The sequence below is a fragment of the Pollicipes pollicipes genome, unplaced genomic scaffold (genome assembly GCF_011947565.3).
Source record: "Pollicipes pollicipes isolate AB1234 unplaced genomic scaffold, Ppol_2.1 Scaffold_3447;HRSCAF=4054_pilon_pilon_pilon, whole genome shotgun sequence".
Lineage (NCBI taxonomy): Eukaryota > Metazoa > Arthropoda > Thecostraca > Pollicipedomorpha > Pollicipedidae > Pollicipes > Pollicipes pollicipes.
This window is the reverse complement of record NW_023596297.1, coordinates 20121247-20140328: the sequence shown is the minus strand read 5'-3', so window position 1 is coordinate 20140328 and position 19082 is coordinate 20121247. Positions and strand designations below refer to the sequence as shown.

Here is a 19082-nt window from a genome sequence, read left to right as displayed (position 1 = left end):
CGCTGCATTCGTGCCGTGCGGCTCAGACCGGATGCCGAGCCGGGCCCTGGACGCAGCAATCCTGCGGATTAGCATGCGTCCGGCGCCCGCCGTGTCACTGCGCCGCCAGCGCCGTCGCGCTCGGTCCCCGCCCACGACGTGTCAGTGACGGCTCTTTGTCGCCGCCTCGTCAGCGTTTCGCCGTCACGCTCATCACGGCGTCACTCGTCACGGAGCCGGTGGCCGCTGAGGCGGACTGCCGCGCGGCCGCCCCGGTTCGCGGCACGTGCCGCCACTGCGGCGGCCGCCGGCGCGCCGGCACCGCCCCGCCGCCCCGCAACCGACCGACAAGCGTCAACAATACCAGTTCACGCCTTTCACCGTTCGCTAGATCGGTCATCTGATTTTCCGCGCCATCTAGCGGGCCCCGGTCGGGCCCGTTCCCATATCGGGCGTCCAATTGAATTAGCGGTGCGCGGCGGCGGCGCTTCGCCGGCGCGGGCCCTCCGGCGATAGGATCGCTCCGCGCGCCCGGACGCCGGTGGCGCCGCGGCCCCGACAGCACCGGCGCGATTACGGGCTTTGTCGGCGCTCATTTGGGCGACGGCGGAAGGGCCGGCGCGGGCGGGCGGGGACCGGCCGGCTCTGATCTCGGCCGAGACACGCGGCCGGCCTGTAACCCTGCCCGCCGCCCGGCCGCCGCCGCCGATTACCGGCCGGCGCCCTCCGCGATTAGGCGACCTCTCTCATTGTGCCCGGGGAACGGAGCATCGCCTGAGCTCGTGCTGATCACGATGTGTGAGTGTGGAATGCAAATAGATGAATAGCGAATGGTGCTGGATGGGTGCCAGTCGCTGCCTATCAGTGGGATGGAAGGCGTACCTCTCATGGGGCATTAAGCGTCACGTAAATTATCTCATATTGCACGCGTTCAATGAGCTTGGGTACACCGTCATGCGACCCATCCGGCGGCTCGCAGTTTTTCCGAGCTTGCCAGACGCAGACAGGAAAAAGGACTCGAATTAGTAACACCATGTGACGCCTGAGCTAGATAGTTCCTTTTATAAGGTCTCTCTTGAGTCCAAACACTTACTTACCCCATAGCGTTGCCTCGGGACACCAGAAACGTATGTTTCTGATGTCGAGAAACGTATGCTTTTCTAACCAAGCATGTTTCTCTAAACTGAACGTATATCAGAAACGTATGTTTCTGATAGCATCTGAGGTAAGGTGGTGCTTTCCTACCAAGTCTGAAATGGAATCGGAACGCTCCAAAGCTTATGGAACTACGGCTATACCGTGATTTCTATGGTCCGTACTGCTGAACCAAGCTGAACATCCTAGGATTGAGATCAGCAAACTTTCCGAAAATATCTAGGGGAAATGAAATGTAACGCCAGCCTCCGAACCTGGACGTATTGTGAACCTTTATCGCTCATAGACCTCCTTAAATCCAGGGTTTTTTGCAAAACATTGCAGTGATGGAGGTACAGCTAAACAAAACTTCACTGAAGACCTAGTTTAGCAAATCGCCGGTGCGCGAAATTTTTCGCATGGCGTACAACATCACATTGGCTCGGTCTGATTAGCTTTACATAACACGTTGAATTTGTGGCTGTCAGCATTTGGTCACGTACATTTTAACGCAAGTAATAAGTTTGATAAGAGGGGAGGGGGGACGCCTCCATCCAGGGACCACCATTTGGATGCGCCTCTGTTCAAGTATGCATACCGACGGTCAGGAACGGCGAAAAGTTCTCCGTTGCTTTTTAATCTAGTATTCTGCACGCTAATGTGCGAAACAACATACCCTGCGTCATCAAAGCATATCCAAAGACACTATACATATCCCATATCTCACAACATATCCCTGCGTCATCATAGGTGCGAAAGTTAAAGGATTACGTGCACTCACAACTATTTACACGCGCATGAAATCGCGACCTCTTCCGTTTTTATGATATCTTTCCCATCGCTCGTTTTCCCATCGTTCGTTCCTTATGCCTGGATTATTTTGATGTCACCTGGTGCTTGTCCCGCCCCGGGTCAAAAGTTTAGGGACGAGGACATCGTCTTTGCAAGATGTTTCTTGCAAATGTTCGTTCCCATGTAACGCCACGGGTGCAACACTCAATTTCGAAAAAAAAATATTTGAGAAACTTGCCACCTCCATTTCCTGTGATGACAACGCGCGAGAAAATATGACGTAGCAACCAATTTTGCTCATTTCTTCAGTCGCAACGCGGGCCCTCCACCTAAACAGGCACTCCTGATGCTCGTCGGAATGCAATGGCTTCATAATCGGAGTTTCCTGAGATAATGCAGTTCACTGCAACTGGTTCCACATGGTCTGCTGGCACCATTGCCTTACCGGAGTTCTCTGCTCCGCCATCGGACTTGCGAGTATCCGTCACGGAGGATGGACGCCTATAGAGACGGTGTCGACACTGCATTGGACCCATTATCAAAATGGATGCTCACAAGACATTGCGACGCCCTGATGGTCGTCCCCACGGTTGCCCTCATCGTCCTCACGGTTGCCCTCACGGTCGTCTATAAGGCCATGCAGCGCACCTTGTGATGGCTGTATGCGTCTGTGAGATGCTACGACGCCTTCGTGCCCGGAAATTCTCAAATTGTTACCGCTGTGCCAATCGGCCCATTTCGTCCTCGTGAGTGAGAAACCCCTGAGCCAGTGCGTTACTCTCGTGATCACGACTAGGAGCCGTTGAGACTGCAAGCACAGAGAGCATATAATCTGTAGAACTTTCCCAGAACACGCAGTGTGAAACCGGTAGATGCGATTTTTTACTTAGCGCAGATATTATATACTTATAAAGATTGTGGTAGCGTGGATCAAGCGGTAAAGTGCATTACGAGTGCATGCAAGTTTATCCCCTTTTGAAGCTACAAAGTACGAATTTCTGTGCATAACTACTTGTCCTTACAGCCTACCTGTTCTTACACAGTTTAGATCTTGGGAAGGTTAATGGTGCGAAGATTGGGGTGCAAAAAAAATGATACGTTGTGTCTTTCCCGACATAATGCGAAGTATGATTTGGGAAAATACGTTACACGAAATTGTGCCCAGCTTTGCTCGTGCAGTTTCGCTTGTGCGTCGCGGCTCAGATATTCTTTTTTACGGAAAACACATTTCAGTAAATTCACCGTCTTAAATTCAGTATTTTTGTTTTACCTGTGCTGGAAACCACCGAGTGAGAATTATGTTCGCGTTCGTTCATTCACGAAAAACTCACGTGAGTTTTGTATGCAATATGCACCACACAAATTCACCTGAGCCCTCATGTTCAAACATTTATTTATTCAAAAGTTAATGCTTCATTCATGTCGGGTCTTTTCGGTTTGTAGTTGTCCACACCTCTTAAGAAATACATTATTTCATAACCGATTTACAGCACAAGCTGAAGAAGCTCAAACTTGTATCATAGACTACAACTTCGTCACTTAAATATTCCGCCGGTATTTTGAAACTCTTCTAATGCCATAGGCTAAGATGTAAATAGTCATAAATACTTGCAGTTTAGCATGCAAGTGTGCCCTCCATGTGGAACACGTATATATATATATACATATATATATATATATATATATATATACATGTGTATGTACACACGTATAATAAAGACTGTAACCTCGGCAAATAGGCATCGACCATACCTAGAGTACTGCTCAACCGTCTTTGAATGTCTTTAGAATACAGATTTTCTAACCTGGGCTAATGCGAGGCATTGCAGCTGCCATAATCCTCGTAGATGTGCGCACGGGGATCACGGGAGACACACAATTATTTTTCCCCCCTGCCTACCCCAAATTTAAAGCACAATTCCCTTCAAAAGGCGAGTTGAAGAAAGCAGATCGGACGTCCTATTTGTTACGCTATGCGACCCACCTGCTTCCCTCCCCCATCCTCTACCCTCCCTCCCACCCCAACCATCCACACCACACATTCAGACTCCACTTGCATCGTTTCTTGATCGAACCTAGTACGGTTTCATAATTTCTCTGTCTTGATCGAACCTAGCATGGTTTCGTTCGGACGAACGGACGGAAACAGCGTTGCGGGAAAGCAGTGGTATGGAAAGTATCGTAGCAGAGTATGTAAGGAAACGATACACCAAGATGGGAAATTTCAAAGAAACTTTTGAAAACGCTACCAGATCTGCGTAGGAATGCATTCCCCAACTGCAAGCATTTTATCGCAGAGTGGCAACCTTATTTCAGAAATTCAAGTAAATGATTACTTGCTTTGTAAGAAAACGACTCCGTTCCGCGCATCCACCGCAGTTTCTTCCACAGAATAAAAGCAACGCCGAAATCTACTCGCAAAATAACACCTCTCCTTCGCATTTAAGTGGTAGTGTGGCGAGTCCCCTAAATGGCACGCACCATAGCCTGATTCCCCTCAGCATGTTCAGGCTGCGACATGTCTCCCAAGCCGAGAGCAGCGCGGCTAAAAGCACATGCAAATGGGTGCTCTTACCCAAGTCCGTGGAGACCATGGAACTCGCAGATGGACTTTTCCGACAGACTTTGTGGGAATGCTGAACATTAATCCTTTTGCGACGGTTGAAAAGATGTATTAAAAATTGATTCCAGCCACCCGTTTTGTGAAACGTTCATTCGCCTATTGGCCAATTCGTTCGTGGAAATAACATTTTCGGAAGTGCACGTTCTCTGGTTCGTAAAAGGCGGGGCAGGTGGCATGCAATGTTAAAATCAACACGTGAAACTGTCTGAAAGCGACCGAGAATCATGTATATCCATTAGCCATTTAACCACGCAACCACCACGTGGGTGTTTTGACCAACGTTATGCCAAACCTTGCTGAGCAAACATGAAATGATTTTAAAGGGCAGGCGTACCATTGCTCCATGGCTATAAGATGGTGCTGTTTCATAACAGTGAATCGTGCAAACAATTTCTAACTAACCATATTGCGCGCTCTGATGCCCGCTTGATGCACAACTTTACCTGGTCTTTGAGATATAAATAAAAGTTTTGTGTATAGATTCCTAAACGTCGCAGTTTGCAAAGATCTGAGGACTTTGGTCTTGGACAAAATTATTGTGTTAACAGATTCCAAAGTGCACAGGCGGTTTTGTCGGATGTATCCAATGGCAAACAATCTCCTTGACATGACAAACAACCTCCTTGACATGACAATCTCCTTCAATAGTTGTAGATCACGAAGCGGTAGATGCCACTGCTAAGCACGGTGATTGCTTAACGCATACCTTTACTGCCTTTTCGGGGACCTTTAACTGCCTCGTATAACCTGAGCCCGTTTTTCGCAAACACATGCGCAATGACCTGCGCCGAATGGTAAAGACACTGTCATCAACACTGCCGGAATGGCTGTTTGAAGAAGACGTTACCCGACGCGCGGCCAACCGGGCGAGGCTTATCTGGTCATGAAGTTTATTCATTGCAAGAGAGTGGTAACCTGGCTCAATTAACAAGATGACTAGGGACGCTGCACTTGTCTGCTTTTACGAAGGAAGGCAATTGTTTTATGTCAACGTCCAGTTTCTTAACAGGTACATGCCTGGATGCATGCTCAGTAGACGGGCATATTTCTCAATGAGAATTGCATAAATTATTTTCATTACCATTTGTTTGATTCGATTCTCAAATGCTCTGGGCCAGGTTAGGCATGGATGAGGCTTTGCGTCTCTTTGGAGTGGCACTGGCCCCGAATATTTGGCACAAATAGCTAAGCGTTCACAGGAACACCAAAAACTTCGAAAACATTACATGCGGGAGGAAATCTGTTCTTCGCCTTTCTTTAACCCATTTTATTGATTTCATAAGGCTTTGCAGAGCCGAGCTGATTATGATCACATTATGCTGAGTTGAATTGAAGCCTATTTATGGCTCCTCTGACGATTAACTCGCTTCAAGCAGCTATATCTAAGAAACAGATTCGATCTATCTAAAGCAACTTTACTGACGCACAGCCCTGCCGGAAGCTTCCATTTCCGCAGTGCAGAGTTGTACAACGGAGGCGTAAGTTCATCGTCTCTCACCCAGTGTGGGGTTCCGATGAGCGCCATCACATAAATAATGGACTGAGCGGATTTTTCAGAATCGCTGGCTTCACCCTGAGCTGGGAAGCGCATCATATTTTCATATATCATTATCAGTCGTCGTTTGGTCGTTTCACGGAACGACATTCGTTCCCTATCTCTCACCGTTACCTGCATGGTGCCCACACAGCTAATGACGCGCGCACAACCTTTCATTCCAGTTTGACACTCAGTTTTCTGTCGTTATAACGTAGGTGCCTATTATGCCTGCGAACCGATTTATGTGGGTGCAGACTACTACAGCGGTATGCGTATGCACATTTCCCGACTGAAGCACTCGTCATATTCACGTAAGATTCCGTCCAACAAGGCTCATAATTTTTGTGAGACCACTCTCCATCACTGACTGTCAATTATCGTGTATTTAAACTGTTATGAATGGACGAATAGAAATTTTGATTTGCTCATCCGCATAAAGCATATAAAATGAGCGCTACCAGTGTCGGTCGAAGAGTACTGCTCACTGACGATGTCTTTATTTTGCAGCTCGCTTCCCACACAAAAATGGCGTCGTTCAAAGATTTATCGCGCTGCTTCTCGCTCTCCAATTCGTTCTCCAGAAATGGTCGTTTTAAAAAACATCGGGACCCGGCATCCATAACGTTACTGAATCACCACTCTCAGCCCCTGTATCGCTGTCGGCCGTAATTGTTCTGTGAGCCGATTGGCCAGCGCCATTAATCACCATGGCAACAAAGGGCGCGCGTGCCGGAACGCGCCTCACAAAGGGGCCCTTCGTTCGGGAGATGCACAACAAGACAGCGCGCCGCCAGCGGTGTGTTGTCGAACAGTGGTGGATAGGCAGGGTGCGCGTGGGCCGCGCGGGGGGACCCCGCAGTGCACATCTGCTTCGCAAGCGTCACCGCACGCAAACGGCTACTTAATCGTGCGAACGCTCCATCATTATCTGCCGATCGGCCAGCAAGTGGCATCATTGTTTCACAAGGATTTATCACCGGGCGCCGGAGGGGAGCAGGTGCACCGACGGCCGCGTCCACTGCTGCTCTGTGTCAGGCCCGCCAGGGCAGCCAATTTGCCGATTACATGTAAACGGCCGGCCAGTCCCGGCCCGACCAATCGGGCCTAATGAAAGCGCCGTGGCCGAGCGCGGCGCACGTGCCAGACAGACGCGAGCCCGGCCGCCCGCCTCGTCGGTCAGCGGAACGCGGCGTCATCGGCCCTCCGCCGACACCGACGCGCCGCCCACCGCGGCGACAGCAGCGGCTTTGGCCCGCGCGAACGAGCGGGCTCCGCCGAGCGCCGCCCGTGCCAGTCACCGGCTCGCCAGATGGCCGCACGTGCTCCGACCTCATCATCGAATAGCGATTTAACAACATGCGGCCGGTGTGTCAACAGTGACAGATGGGCGCTCGGCCGCCGTCGGACCGTGGCGCGCCGGGCGGCGACAGGTCCCGCCGGTGACACCTGTGCGCGGCTGTTTGCGCCGCCGTTTAGCGTGTGTGGCCAGCGGCTGATCCGGCCGGCTCAGCCGGCCAACGCGCCGCACCATCCGCCCCCACCCCGGCCCCGGCCAGCCGGCCGCGCCGCCCGCCCCGGCCCCGGCCTCGGCCCCTCATCAGGCGCCAGCTCACGTGTCGCTCGCAAACAAGCCGAAGGGTCTGCCAGTGTTGTGCTAACTAGACGATTTTCCAGCAACAGCCACATAAAGTGGATTGCTCAAGGATTTCGGTCGCTGCTCGGCGGTGAACTCAAGGAAAGTCGGCCGCGCACGTAGCGGCGCCGTGCGGGCGGCCTCGCAGCTGAATTAAACATGAACTCCGATTTCCGTTCCCGGGGACATTTTCAATTGGGGAAGTTCAAGAACTCGCACGTAGAATTACGCCCTTAGAATAGAAATGGGCGGTGAGTGATATTGTGAAAGTATGAAATTTCTTTGGGTGTAGAATGACGCTTGCCGCCCGGCGCTGGTCCGCTTATAGGGATGACAAATTTATGTGATTCGCTTCATTACCTTGTGCTTACAGTCAACCTCCCCAAAAATTATCAATTGCGGTCTGTAGCAATGCGTTGTGCATGTTTGCACTCGTGCTGTACCTTATCCGATGACACGAATGAGCACCTGCTGCCATGCTTGATGGGAAGATCAATGTCACGTGTTCATTAATTTTAATCACCCCGCCGGCAACACACGGTGCGCTTTTGAGACGCTCATGTCTACATCATCGTTATCTCGAGCTCCTACCGTATCTAATGCATGTTATGAAGTGCCACGGGTCCAAACTGGGCTCATGTTTGCGGAACCACGAAGCAAACATTAACATATGCATTTTAATATGAAGCCACAATTTTCATATTCATTAAGGCATGCGATCAGACGAAAAAATCATGCTCTGAAAGTTCTTCTTTGGAGTATATAAACAGTCCCAGAGGGGTGACAACTTCATGCGCGCACTGCATGTAACATCCGCGCTTACGTACACTCCCAACTCCAGCCTATGTGCGAGAATCGCGCTTTCAACGTCCGCTATGTTCAAGCTACCAGGACCACCGGGTAGCCACCAGGGCAGCCGTGCCAGCGCCTTCCGAGCCCCGCCGTTCTTCCGTGCCACCGAGTGACCATTTATCAGACAGGGTGACCGGTGACCATCAATCGAATCACATTTTGGGTATTCTATGCCCGACAAAAAGTTAGAGATGAGACATTGACGACGTATCTGTAGTTCAACACCCACGCGAACACACCCACGGAGCCAGCCATCACAAGCGGTGATCATCACATCACATATCGGTGATCGCAGCTGCATCAGCCGTGTTGTGACGTCACGTTTCCGGGCCGTCGCGCGCGCCCGCGCCCGGGTGTGATGCGAGTGCGGACGCGCCGGCGCGGCTAACGCGATTAGGTGACAGCGGCGCGGCCGATGCAGGCGCTAATCCCGTCAGCGGGGCTAATTGCCAGTTGGCGCGGGCCGCCGCCTGCCCGGAGAGCGCCGGCGCGACGGCGCCCCGCGCATCGGGCTGACTGGAGCTGTGAAAGCACCGGCCACCCTCACCCTCCGTCCTGATCAGCCCGCTAAATCCAATAGTTTATAGATGAGAGCGCGTTGGCAGCTTTTAACCCATTTGGATCAAACGCCTTTGTGGTGCGCTTGATTGACACGAAGGGTTTCGCGCTGGCTCGGAACGTCCGGAGAGTTAAACATTTACAATGCGCTCACTTGCCCGAGGCCAATCGCTGGTGCGCGCTTGTATTTAATCTGGAATCAATTAGTGAATTATCGCACCGCAGACGAATGCAAGGCGCACCCTGCGCTGCCCAAAAGCCATGGAGCTGTTGAGGACATCCCTGTCCCTCACGCAGTGTGGCGAGAAGGGGTTGGTCGAAGGGGCTCCGGATGGCACGCGTCTGTCAGTGTTTATCTTGTATCCGAGTGAGGCCGCTGGCCGGCCGGCGACAGAGCGGGTTCGACAGATGGCCACCGCAGCAGGACCGGGCGCGCGTGTTAGTGTTTCATCTGGCTGGTGTTGGTGAAGGGCACCAGGAAGGGGTTGCTCTGCAGGCCATGTGGGACCACTTCAGGGATTTCGGTCTGCGTGGCGACGGAAGCCGAATATATCTGTGGTATTCCGGACGGCCTACCTGACAGAGCAGCGAGCGCAGGACCGCCCATAGCTAAGTCAACGTCATGGATGTTGCCAGTTACATTGCTTATTTCATACTCTTCCTAAAGTATTCAAACTGCTTAGTCTTTGTACAATATTTACTTGCTTCTAATACGCCCACGCGTTGTACCGGGAGCTTCACGAAAAAGGACGCATCTTCTCTCGTTATAGAGTTCCTTAAACGAAATGACAGCACTCTTCCATGACTTGTTTGAAGGCCATCTCAATGGCGTTTTGTGTGATACGTTAACCATTTTCAAGAGGCCGTGTTACCGTGTACGGCACATAAAAAACCAAAAGTAGTAAAATGAATTCCGAATGGAAATCGATCGTCAAAACTGAAAGGAACACACTACCAAGAAAACTTATTGTGTCCCATATCCAGTAGTTAAACGTAGAGCAGACTTGAAACCCGGCTGGTGAAATTAGCCTATAGAAACGAGCCAAAAGAGCCCCGGCCGAGGTTGCAAAAGCAAGAGCCTTGCTGTGGAGCCCCTCCACCTCAGAAAGTGTTTCTTTTGGCTCCGGCAGGAGACAAACTGTAGCAAAGCCATTGCCAAACCAAGCTGCAGCAAAACCAGTCGGAAGGCAGGACAAGAGCCGAAGCTGATCCCATATGCATCAGAAGCTCTCACCAGCTGATTATGACGCGCATGCGCACCACAGTGCCTGCTTCTTCCCCAGTGCGAATGTAACCGCTCAGCCATCGACCAGATTTGATTTAAAGATGAGGTCCAACTTCAGTTAGGCAGTGAAGTCAATAACCAACACTATCATTTTTGGTCTGCCGAAGTTCCCGCAGAAGTTCGCGAAGCACCGCTGCTCGGCGAACAGCAAAGCACCACTGCGCGGGAGAAGCGAAGCACTGCCGCGCAGTGACAAGCGAAGCAGCACTGCGCGGCGATAAGCGCATCGCCTGGTGTGCCATCAACGGTCGAGGCGTTATTGACTCCTTCTGGTTTCAGGATAGCTGAGGAGTTTTAATGACGGCAACAGCCGATCGGTGTAAGGCGTTCCTTAACCAGCCTTGATTGTCTTTAAAGGAAGTCCGCGGTAAAAATCTGTCACGCCAGTGTCTTCAACAATTCAGCGCGAACACTTTATGTGGTTAAGAAAGCGGGACAGTGAGCTATATAGCAATTTTGACCAAAACATAGTTCATCGGAGGAGCCAAACAGCTGGCTGGCACATTCCTCCAACTAAAGCGCCCCGAATTTTTTCGATGTGTATATTTAAATTCATTGGTGTACACACGGAGCCCCAAAACTAGCTAAGACCTGAAATAGTATATCAGAATGACCATAAGACCCAGAAAGCCAGAGATGTATCCTAATTTTAGCAGCGGAGGATCGGGGGGCACAGAGCCTGAAGGAGGTTGCGGCCTCATGGAACACGTGCTGCACTTTCCACGCTAAGAGGGATATGGAGAGCTCAACGGTCAGATATAAAATAGCATGGAATGCTCTTTGCATCGACGCATCATCCGTCTTGATACGCAAACAAATGTCTGAATAGGAACGATCTGCATTCATTTATTTTTTTCTGGAACGCCTGGCATTACCCACAGCATTATGAAGCAGCACAACTCCGTGATTCGAATAGCAGGCAGACTTCGTTACGGACCGCAGTGGAGACGGAACATGCTGTGATACAGAGGGGCTTGACTTTAGTTTCCAATGCTTCTCTCCGCCCGAACATTTTTAGAAGAGAACTCAGTTTGCTACCAAAAAGAACTGCACAAAAACAAGAAAACGCTCGTGATTATGACGACGAGTGATCATAAGCCCAGCTTAAGATGTCGAGTACTGTCAATATAATTAATATTCGCACTGTAACGTCGTTTTACCTCTACCTCCTAGCATACTAAGGGTCATTAACTCGGCATCAAATCTCTGAACTCACAACGCTAATGTGAGTGCTCATGCGCACGTAGGAATACTCATGATTTATTTGTGCCTTTCACTCAATGGGTGTTACCAGTGTGGAACGGCGAGGCGGAGCGGCTCCCCTACTTTTCCCAGGAGGCGTTTTTGTCCCCCATCGTTCGCGCAGAATGCACGTTTTCCACGTTTTCTCACTCAAAATTATATTATCATGTGACATTGTCCGCCGAGATTCAAGTTATAACCCAATGCTGAGTTATTCCCAATCTAAGATACGTGGTTGCACCCATGCTCTCACTAATTTGAAAACACTATTTTGAGGAAGATATGAACACGGTCCGTTAGACTTCCCGACTTGGGAGATATCGAGCTCCTCTTCTTTTCTGTATTTCCCTTGGAAGCTTCAAAGAACTGACAGAAAAGACTTTGCGTGCAATTACCTCGGTAGACAAAATAAACTTTTCGCGTGCATTGCCAGCGTGAAAGCTGGTTTCCACACAGGCAATGCACGCGAAAAACCCACGGCGTATATTGATCAAACTTTATCGTTGAACAAGGCATGCATTTTGGCCTAGGCTCTTCCCGGGCACAACGTGTCCAAATTTGGCCGACCTGGGCACACTGTGAAATATGAAATGTGAAAGCAGAGACGGAGACGATGGTAGCAAGATTCGTTGTTTTCATGAATGCTGAAAAAATTCTCGTTCAGGCTGGGTTTCGGTGCACGACGGAGTTTTTCCTTGCATGCAGTTCCCTGACCTTAGTCCCCGTCCACAGGTGTGGTTTCAAAACCGGCGGGCAAAGTTCCGGAAACAGGAACGCATGAACCAGCAGAAACAGGCGGTCAACAACAACAACACGGGAGACGCGGGCGCAGGCGGCCAGGCGAACAAAACGGATGGCAAGCCACCGACTGGACAGAGCAAGGACACGAAACCGACTCCGCCCGGTCAGGAGCTGGACTCCAAACCACACCCTCCAGGTACGTCCCGTCCGCCTTACCGTGGTACCAGACCGGGGTGTCGGTGGACCTGGGTGCATCCTTGGGTGGTACACCCTGAGCTGCGTTCTGTGTCACTGGACCTTTTAACCTCCGCGTGGTACACCCGTGTCCCGTGCCAGTGGACCTGTTAACCCCTGCGTGGTGCACACCGGACGGCTGCGTTCTGTGGTACTGGACCTGTTAACATCCGCGTGGCACACCCGTGTCCCCTGTGTTTGAACCTGTTTACTCCTGCGTGGTGCACCAGACCGTGTCCTGCGCCACCAGACCTGTTTGGCCACATACCGCGCGCCACTGAGCTATGAGTCGCTAGGACTGTCCACTCCTGCACGGCCGAGCCCGGGCTGGAGACAGCACCGGCGGACCTGTTTACTCCCGGGTGTCGCCGGCGTGGCCGTCGCCCGGCTCCTGGGGCAGACGCTAACCCAGATCAATGGCGCCGGCCGGGCAATTTCCAAGATTAAACGTGGCCGTCAGAGCGGCCCGGCCGCCGACTGTTCCCGCGGTCGATTCGAGGACGGGCCGCCCCGACCTGGGACGGGACTCCCCGACCTGGGGCGTGCCAGGTCCGCGCGGCCGCTGTCCCCGTTCAACTGTCCCCGGCCGGCCGCTGCTGCTCCGAGGCGGGCTCCTTTGGCTGGTCAATCCGACGCGTCGAAGGTGTTATGTCAGTACATTTTAATGCTGTACATGGAATGCAGTAACAAAGTTATTGTACAAATGATCTTAAGAAGGACAGTGATGTACTGGTCGAACCAAAGACGAGGTACAAAGCCGTCACTTCAATAGCGGGAACTCATTAACAATTTTATTGGTGGCATTTAACATTTAATGTGGATATCAAAAACGCTAATACTCATTAGTGTTTTAAATAAAAAAATGCAATAGCACTCTAAACGGGTCACTCGACAAGCGAGGAAAATGCCAGGTTAATCATGTGCTGTGGAATACAATATGCCTTCTAGCGTGTGATGAAATTACAAATGGATTTTGAATTTTTTTATACCAGAGATTGTTTTACGAGCGGGTGGAAAAATGATATTTCAATAGCGCGGGCGCAGTAATGTAATGATCACGCGAAATGCTGCCTTCGGTTCGAAAAGATATGGTATGCCTAAAACATATGTAGTCGTGAAGGTATCTTTTAAATTAAGATGAGAATGAGGCAGCTGTCACCTTCGTCTATGCATGTTTGATATCAGACTGAGACATCTTGTGTTTTTACATACCACAGCATAAAATATCACTCTTTACTCGAGCATGCTCGGTATTAAAACCTTGACGACTGACAGTTATACATATTCTTTTTTGGCAATTAGGAGTTTTGGGAGTGTCATTTTGATTCTTCTTCGTTAGAAATAGATGTAATCATTGATATAATAGAACAAACGAACAGCGTACATTCACGGGAGTACCTGAATTAGGAGGCAACAATATTATGTGGCAGAACCTCGCGCCAATCCGAGTCCCGAAGGGCCGCACATTTCACCCGTTGATGGATTTCCATGTTTGTTTCAGTCTCGTCCCCGGACGTCAACAAGTGGGCCCCTGTGGCGGGCAGCTCCAACAGTCCGTCCCCGCACCAGGTGGCGCCTCCGCCACCACCGCCTCCGCCGCCTCCGCCGCCTCCGCCGCCCCGGTCTGGCCAGAACACGCCGCCGCCACTCAGCACCGCCAGTCACGTGTACGGCCCGCCGCCGCCGCAGAGTGCCCTGCCCGGCGGACCCTTCTCCAGCCTGCTGAACTCGGCCGCGCCCTACCTGCTGGGCGGCGAGACGCGGGCACTGACCCACCACCACCTGTTCTGAGCGGCGAGGCTGGGATCGGCCCGTCACCGTCTCCTCTGATTAGCGGGACTGCGAACTGAACTACCATCTTTTCTTCTGAGCGACTGTCTGTTCCGAGCGACGAAAACAGGTAACTGACCCACCACCGTCTCTTCTGAGCAGCGAGAGCCGAAGACTGACCCACCATCGTCTCCTCTGTGCGTCCTTCTCTTCTGAGCGACGAGACCTGGGCACTGACCCACTACCGTCTCTTCTGAGCGGCGAGACGCCTAAGGCCGTCGGGGAACCCGCAGTCATGCACCGGCGGTCAACTGGCGGGAAGCCGGTCTAGAGCGAGACCCGTCGAATGCGGGAACCATCGCTGGTCACGTACGGACCGCTGGAAGGCTCCGAATGGGGTCGGCAGAGACATCTAGCGGGCGGGAGCGCCGTCCGTGCCACGGCGCCCTCTGTGTTCTCGATCTCGGGGAGGAGAAAGGTGGCGCGCCTGGCGGAATAGGACGCGTACAGAGGCGTGCGCGTGGTGGACGACGAAGCCACGCAACGCGGGATGACATCAGGGATCCGAGAGTCACCTGCCATGAAACGCCGTCAGCCGCCCTAGCGCTGTTCCAGGCGTTTCCAAGCGCCACATGTCCGAGTGTGAGCCAGTTGTCATCGAGTATGCTGCTGAGTTTGAGTGAGGTGGTCGTTGCCGGCGTGACGCGGGGCGTGCTGCGTCGCGGCGGGTCGTTACTCGTGTGACATGACCCATATTTTCGGGATCATATCACTTAATGTGTGTCCAAACCGTCTTAATTTGTTGTGGGCCTTGTTTCCTGTGTCGTGTGACACGCTCGTTTGACCGTGTCATTCGACACTCCCACCCATGTCGGTGTCGCATGCCTGACGCATGAACGATATCACGACGCGAATATGAGACTTTCCGTGTCGTGTCACTGAAGGTGCGCTCGTGTCGCGCCGCACACGCATCGATTGCGCATCGACTGCACGACGCCCACGCCGAGGCTGCTCTCCCGTGAGGCAGGCATGACCGAGACAAGTAGCGCGTGTGACAGCGTCGTGCACGTGCACGCCGTACGTGTGACAGTGTCGTGCACGTGCACCCGTGCACCATATCGCGTGCGTGACTGGATGCTCTAGACGCGGCTCCGGTTGTCTGGCGTGGTTTAGCGGAGGTGAACAGGCGATCGCGTTATCAAATTCGTGGTGATGAGAGCTGTTGTGGACTGTGGACAGCCAACAACTGCCGCTCCACTGCTCCACTGTAACGATGTCTCTGTGGCGTGTTGGTGTTAACTGTGAATCGATGTCCGAAAACCGTAAGTGGCCTCCTGGCCAAATGTTTATATGTAAAACCTACTTAACATCATGTAAAAATACATGTAGTAATACGAATTTATCGGTGTGGACGATGCCACTAACTCCCAGGCGAATAGCCTACGTAAGGCATTTGGCTTCAATACTTTCAGCACCAAGCTCCAAAGCTGATTCACGCAACACCAGAGCTCCTTCAGCACCGAATTCACATCCGTCGCTCCCGGGATAAGACCATCTATCTATGGAAAGAGAAGAAGCCGTGAAAAATCAAACGATCAACAAACAAACGAAACATTTAACATTAAGACATTAAAGCAAACAAACGGCTTCAAGAACATGGACTAAGGATCCCATTATTCTTGATATTTCAACAGCGGCCGGGCGAGAGAGTCACAGAGGCCCAGCTTTTGTGTGGCGTAGCTTTCCAGCCGCTTAACGCCAGATGGTATAATTTCATTCATCGGTTTTCAAATGTTTCCACCCGCTTTGGAAACCTCAAGGCGCTTGGCTTTAAAGGTCATCAGTGGCGATCTCTTCCTCGTGGTCACAACGCCGCACGCCGCATTCCTCCAGCACCCGGCAGCATAGGTATGTTTGTCGTAGAACACGCATCATAAGGTACCTCCTTACATTAGTGTTTATTAGGGATCTTTTCACAAAGCATACAGTGGCGCTTTTTTATAACATCCATTCAGGCCAGGCCGTTCAAGGTCCGGCCAGGTCAAATATACCAAAACGACAAACTCTTCACAACAGTGCTGTTCCTTCCATGACTTGGTTCCAAAATACTAGGTCACAATTACTTGCATTTGGTGCAGGTTGACAAGCTCTATGCAGTGTCGTTGGGTGAGGCCAGCTCCCACAAGGTCGCAACCGACATCTAACCCGTGTGGCCTGATCTGACATATCACGCTTCACACCCGCTGATTGGTTTCTACAGGCATATGACTCCGTCCGCCAGTAGCTACGCAGAACGACGTCCCCACCATCGGAGCACACATAGTTTTGAAGATAGAAAATGCATCTAAATTCACAATATTTACCGAAGTGCCCAGGCTCATTCCATAAAAGATAGCCTATATTGGTATTCACTGGCACTTATTTGAAGCGGATCTTAAAATCTATGATTCAGACTCGTGCTTTCCGCTTAGTTCAAGCAGACAGAGAGTTTTCTGGGTGGTAAAGAAGAAGATAGCACCCTCTTAATCCTCGCCACATCAGGTGAACTAAACAACGCAAGAACGGCGAAGGTAACTATGCGACCCAACGGCGATGTAAAGACGAAAGTGATTTAAACAGCGTGCTTGCCCCCATCTTAGGAAAGCTCCGTCGCCCGTGCCGAGGGCGGATCCCGGGGGTGGCAAAGGGGCAATGGTCCCCTTCTCCTAAGGTCGTGAAACCATGATTCGGCCCTCCCCTCCTTAAATAATGGCCGAACATATGCTGTTATGTGCATGCTACGTCAAGTTTCAGCAATTAATTGCGTGCGTTTCTCGTTTTGCTACTGTTGGGACGGCCCGCTGTGTCAATAGTCGACGCATACCCGAAACTCACGACAGTTGCGGGTCTAACAGAAACAGTTCATTGCTAGTGGATGGTTACCCCTTACCACATTGAAGTCTTGACAAATAGCCTACACGCTTTTCTATTTACTGGGTCCCCCAGTGACCCGTTAACTTCGCCATCACATCCAGCCTACCGGTGACAGGTCGTCCTGCTCCCCGCACCCAGCCGTTCCACACGCGACACAGCGACCTGAGCCCAAGTCACAAAGCCACCCGGCGTCGTGACTTGGGCTCCATTTATGAGACACGACGCCACCCGACGTCGTGTCCCATAAATGGATATATATATATATATATATATATATATATGTATATTACGCACATATCTCTGGAACATACGAAAGCAATGCCGTCTGAGCCTTGTTTTTATTCGCTTTCCGTGGCTGTCAAGCGGCACTCTAAGCACCTCTACCCGTAGAAACTCAGCCACAGCAAATTGCGTGGCTTAAAGTTAAACGGTGCTGGGAGCGATCACTTAACATCGCCCGTAGTCCATGCAAATACACCGACTATTGCGTTTTGGTCAATAAATTGATTTCCCTTGGGGTACCCTGGGTGTAAGGCATTTGAGCACTTTCATCTCCTTTGTTAAAGGCAATGTTTAACATTTGAAGATATTGAAACAAGCATTAGATATGACAAAGCAGACTTCTTTATAACTATTGGTGCACTTTTAAATAGAGGACTGTTCTAGAACAAGGCAGTTTCTTTGTTTAGTAAATATGCCCCTAGATACGGCGTTGTTTGATTACGTCATCGCACCTTGCACAACATTGATTAAGAGCCAGTTAACGGCCGTTATATCTGGAGATTGTGCTCACGAACGTCAGATATTAACGACTCGATCGACATATTTTTATTGGCCATAATCGCCGCATGACTTATGGAATGGCGGATTTTAAATGAAGTTATCATGGCGTCATGTGTGCCAAGGTGACCTGAAATACGTTCCCCATCTTCGCGGGCATGTAGCCCAGGAACTACAGTAGTTTAGGTCTTATGAAGGACGGAGCTGTGAACTGCACCAAATTATCTTTAAGATGGCTGTTTCAGCTCAAAACCCCATAAGAATAGGAAACATTCCCCTTAAATTCACCTTTGTTACCTCAGGACTCGCAATAATTGGGCTCTAAAGCGGGCGTGAGGTCTTCAGGCCCGTGTCATGAACAATCATTTGTCAAAGTTTTGGGTTAATCGAAGGATGCTGTGCAGTGCAACTTTGTGTTTCGCGAACAATTTATTGTTGGTAGAAAGATCGTGCACTGGGACTATATATGTCCATAACTAAACAGCCACATTTCAGGTTTCAAAAATTTCCTAATTTATCTATGCCTTTGTCAATTTAATGCCAGTATGACGGAATAACCTTCGCCCGATTCGCCGTTTTCATAACACGGACTGCTGGGGGAGGTTGATGCAATCCCTGGAGCTTCCAAACTAATAAAAATGGACTAGAAAAAGGAGTGGAATGGTGTTAACAAAATATCGTGATTGGTACCACTTTTCAAGCTTTCATGTCAATAACTGACCCCATTATGACAGGTACAACGTGAAAGTTTTCTGAAAATCGTATTTTTCAATTGAACAGTATCTGATCTTCGAAACCATGTCTTTTGGCGACAAGAAATTTAAACAGATGTGCTTATTCAATTTATAGTAAAATGGCTTATTTTAATGTGTACTCTTAGCATACATTTATGGCACATGACTTCTTTAACCAAACGATGTCGGCCCACCGCGCGCATTCCGCGGCATCGTTGGTTGCGTCGGCCGGCCCGCTTAGGCAGCAGCTTGCTGTGCAGTGCTCCACAAAAACC

The 19082-nt window shown here is 50.7% G+C and overlaps 1 protein-coding gene across 1 annotated transcript in view; it reads left to right on the top strand.

The window, feature by feature from the left end:
- Window positions 1-14563, top strand: part of LOC119091970 (paired mesoderm homeobox protein 2B) — a 34950-nt gene extending 20387 nt beyond the window's left edge. The window contains exons 3-4 of the mRNA XM_037214911.1: window positions 12368-12572; window positions 14112-14563. Of these exons, the coding sequence (XP_037070806.1) occupies window positions 12368-12572; window positions 14112-14401 (495 nt within the window). The 3' untranslated portion in view covers window positions 14402-14563. The remainder of the gene's footprint in view (window positions 1-12367; window positions 12573-14111) is intronic.
- Window positions 14564-19082: the final 4519 nt, after the last annotated feature.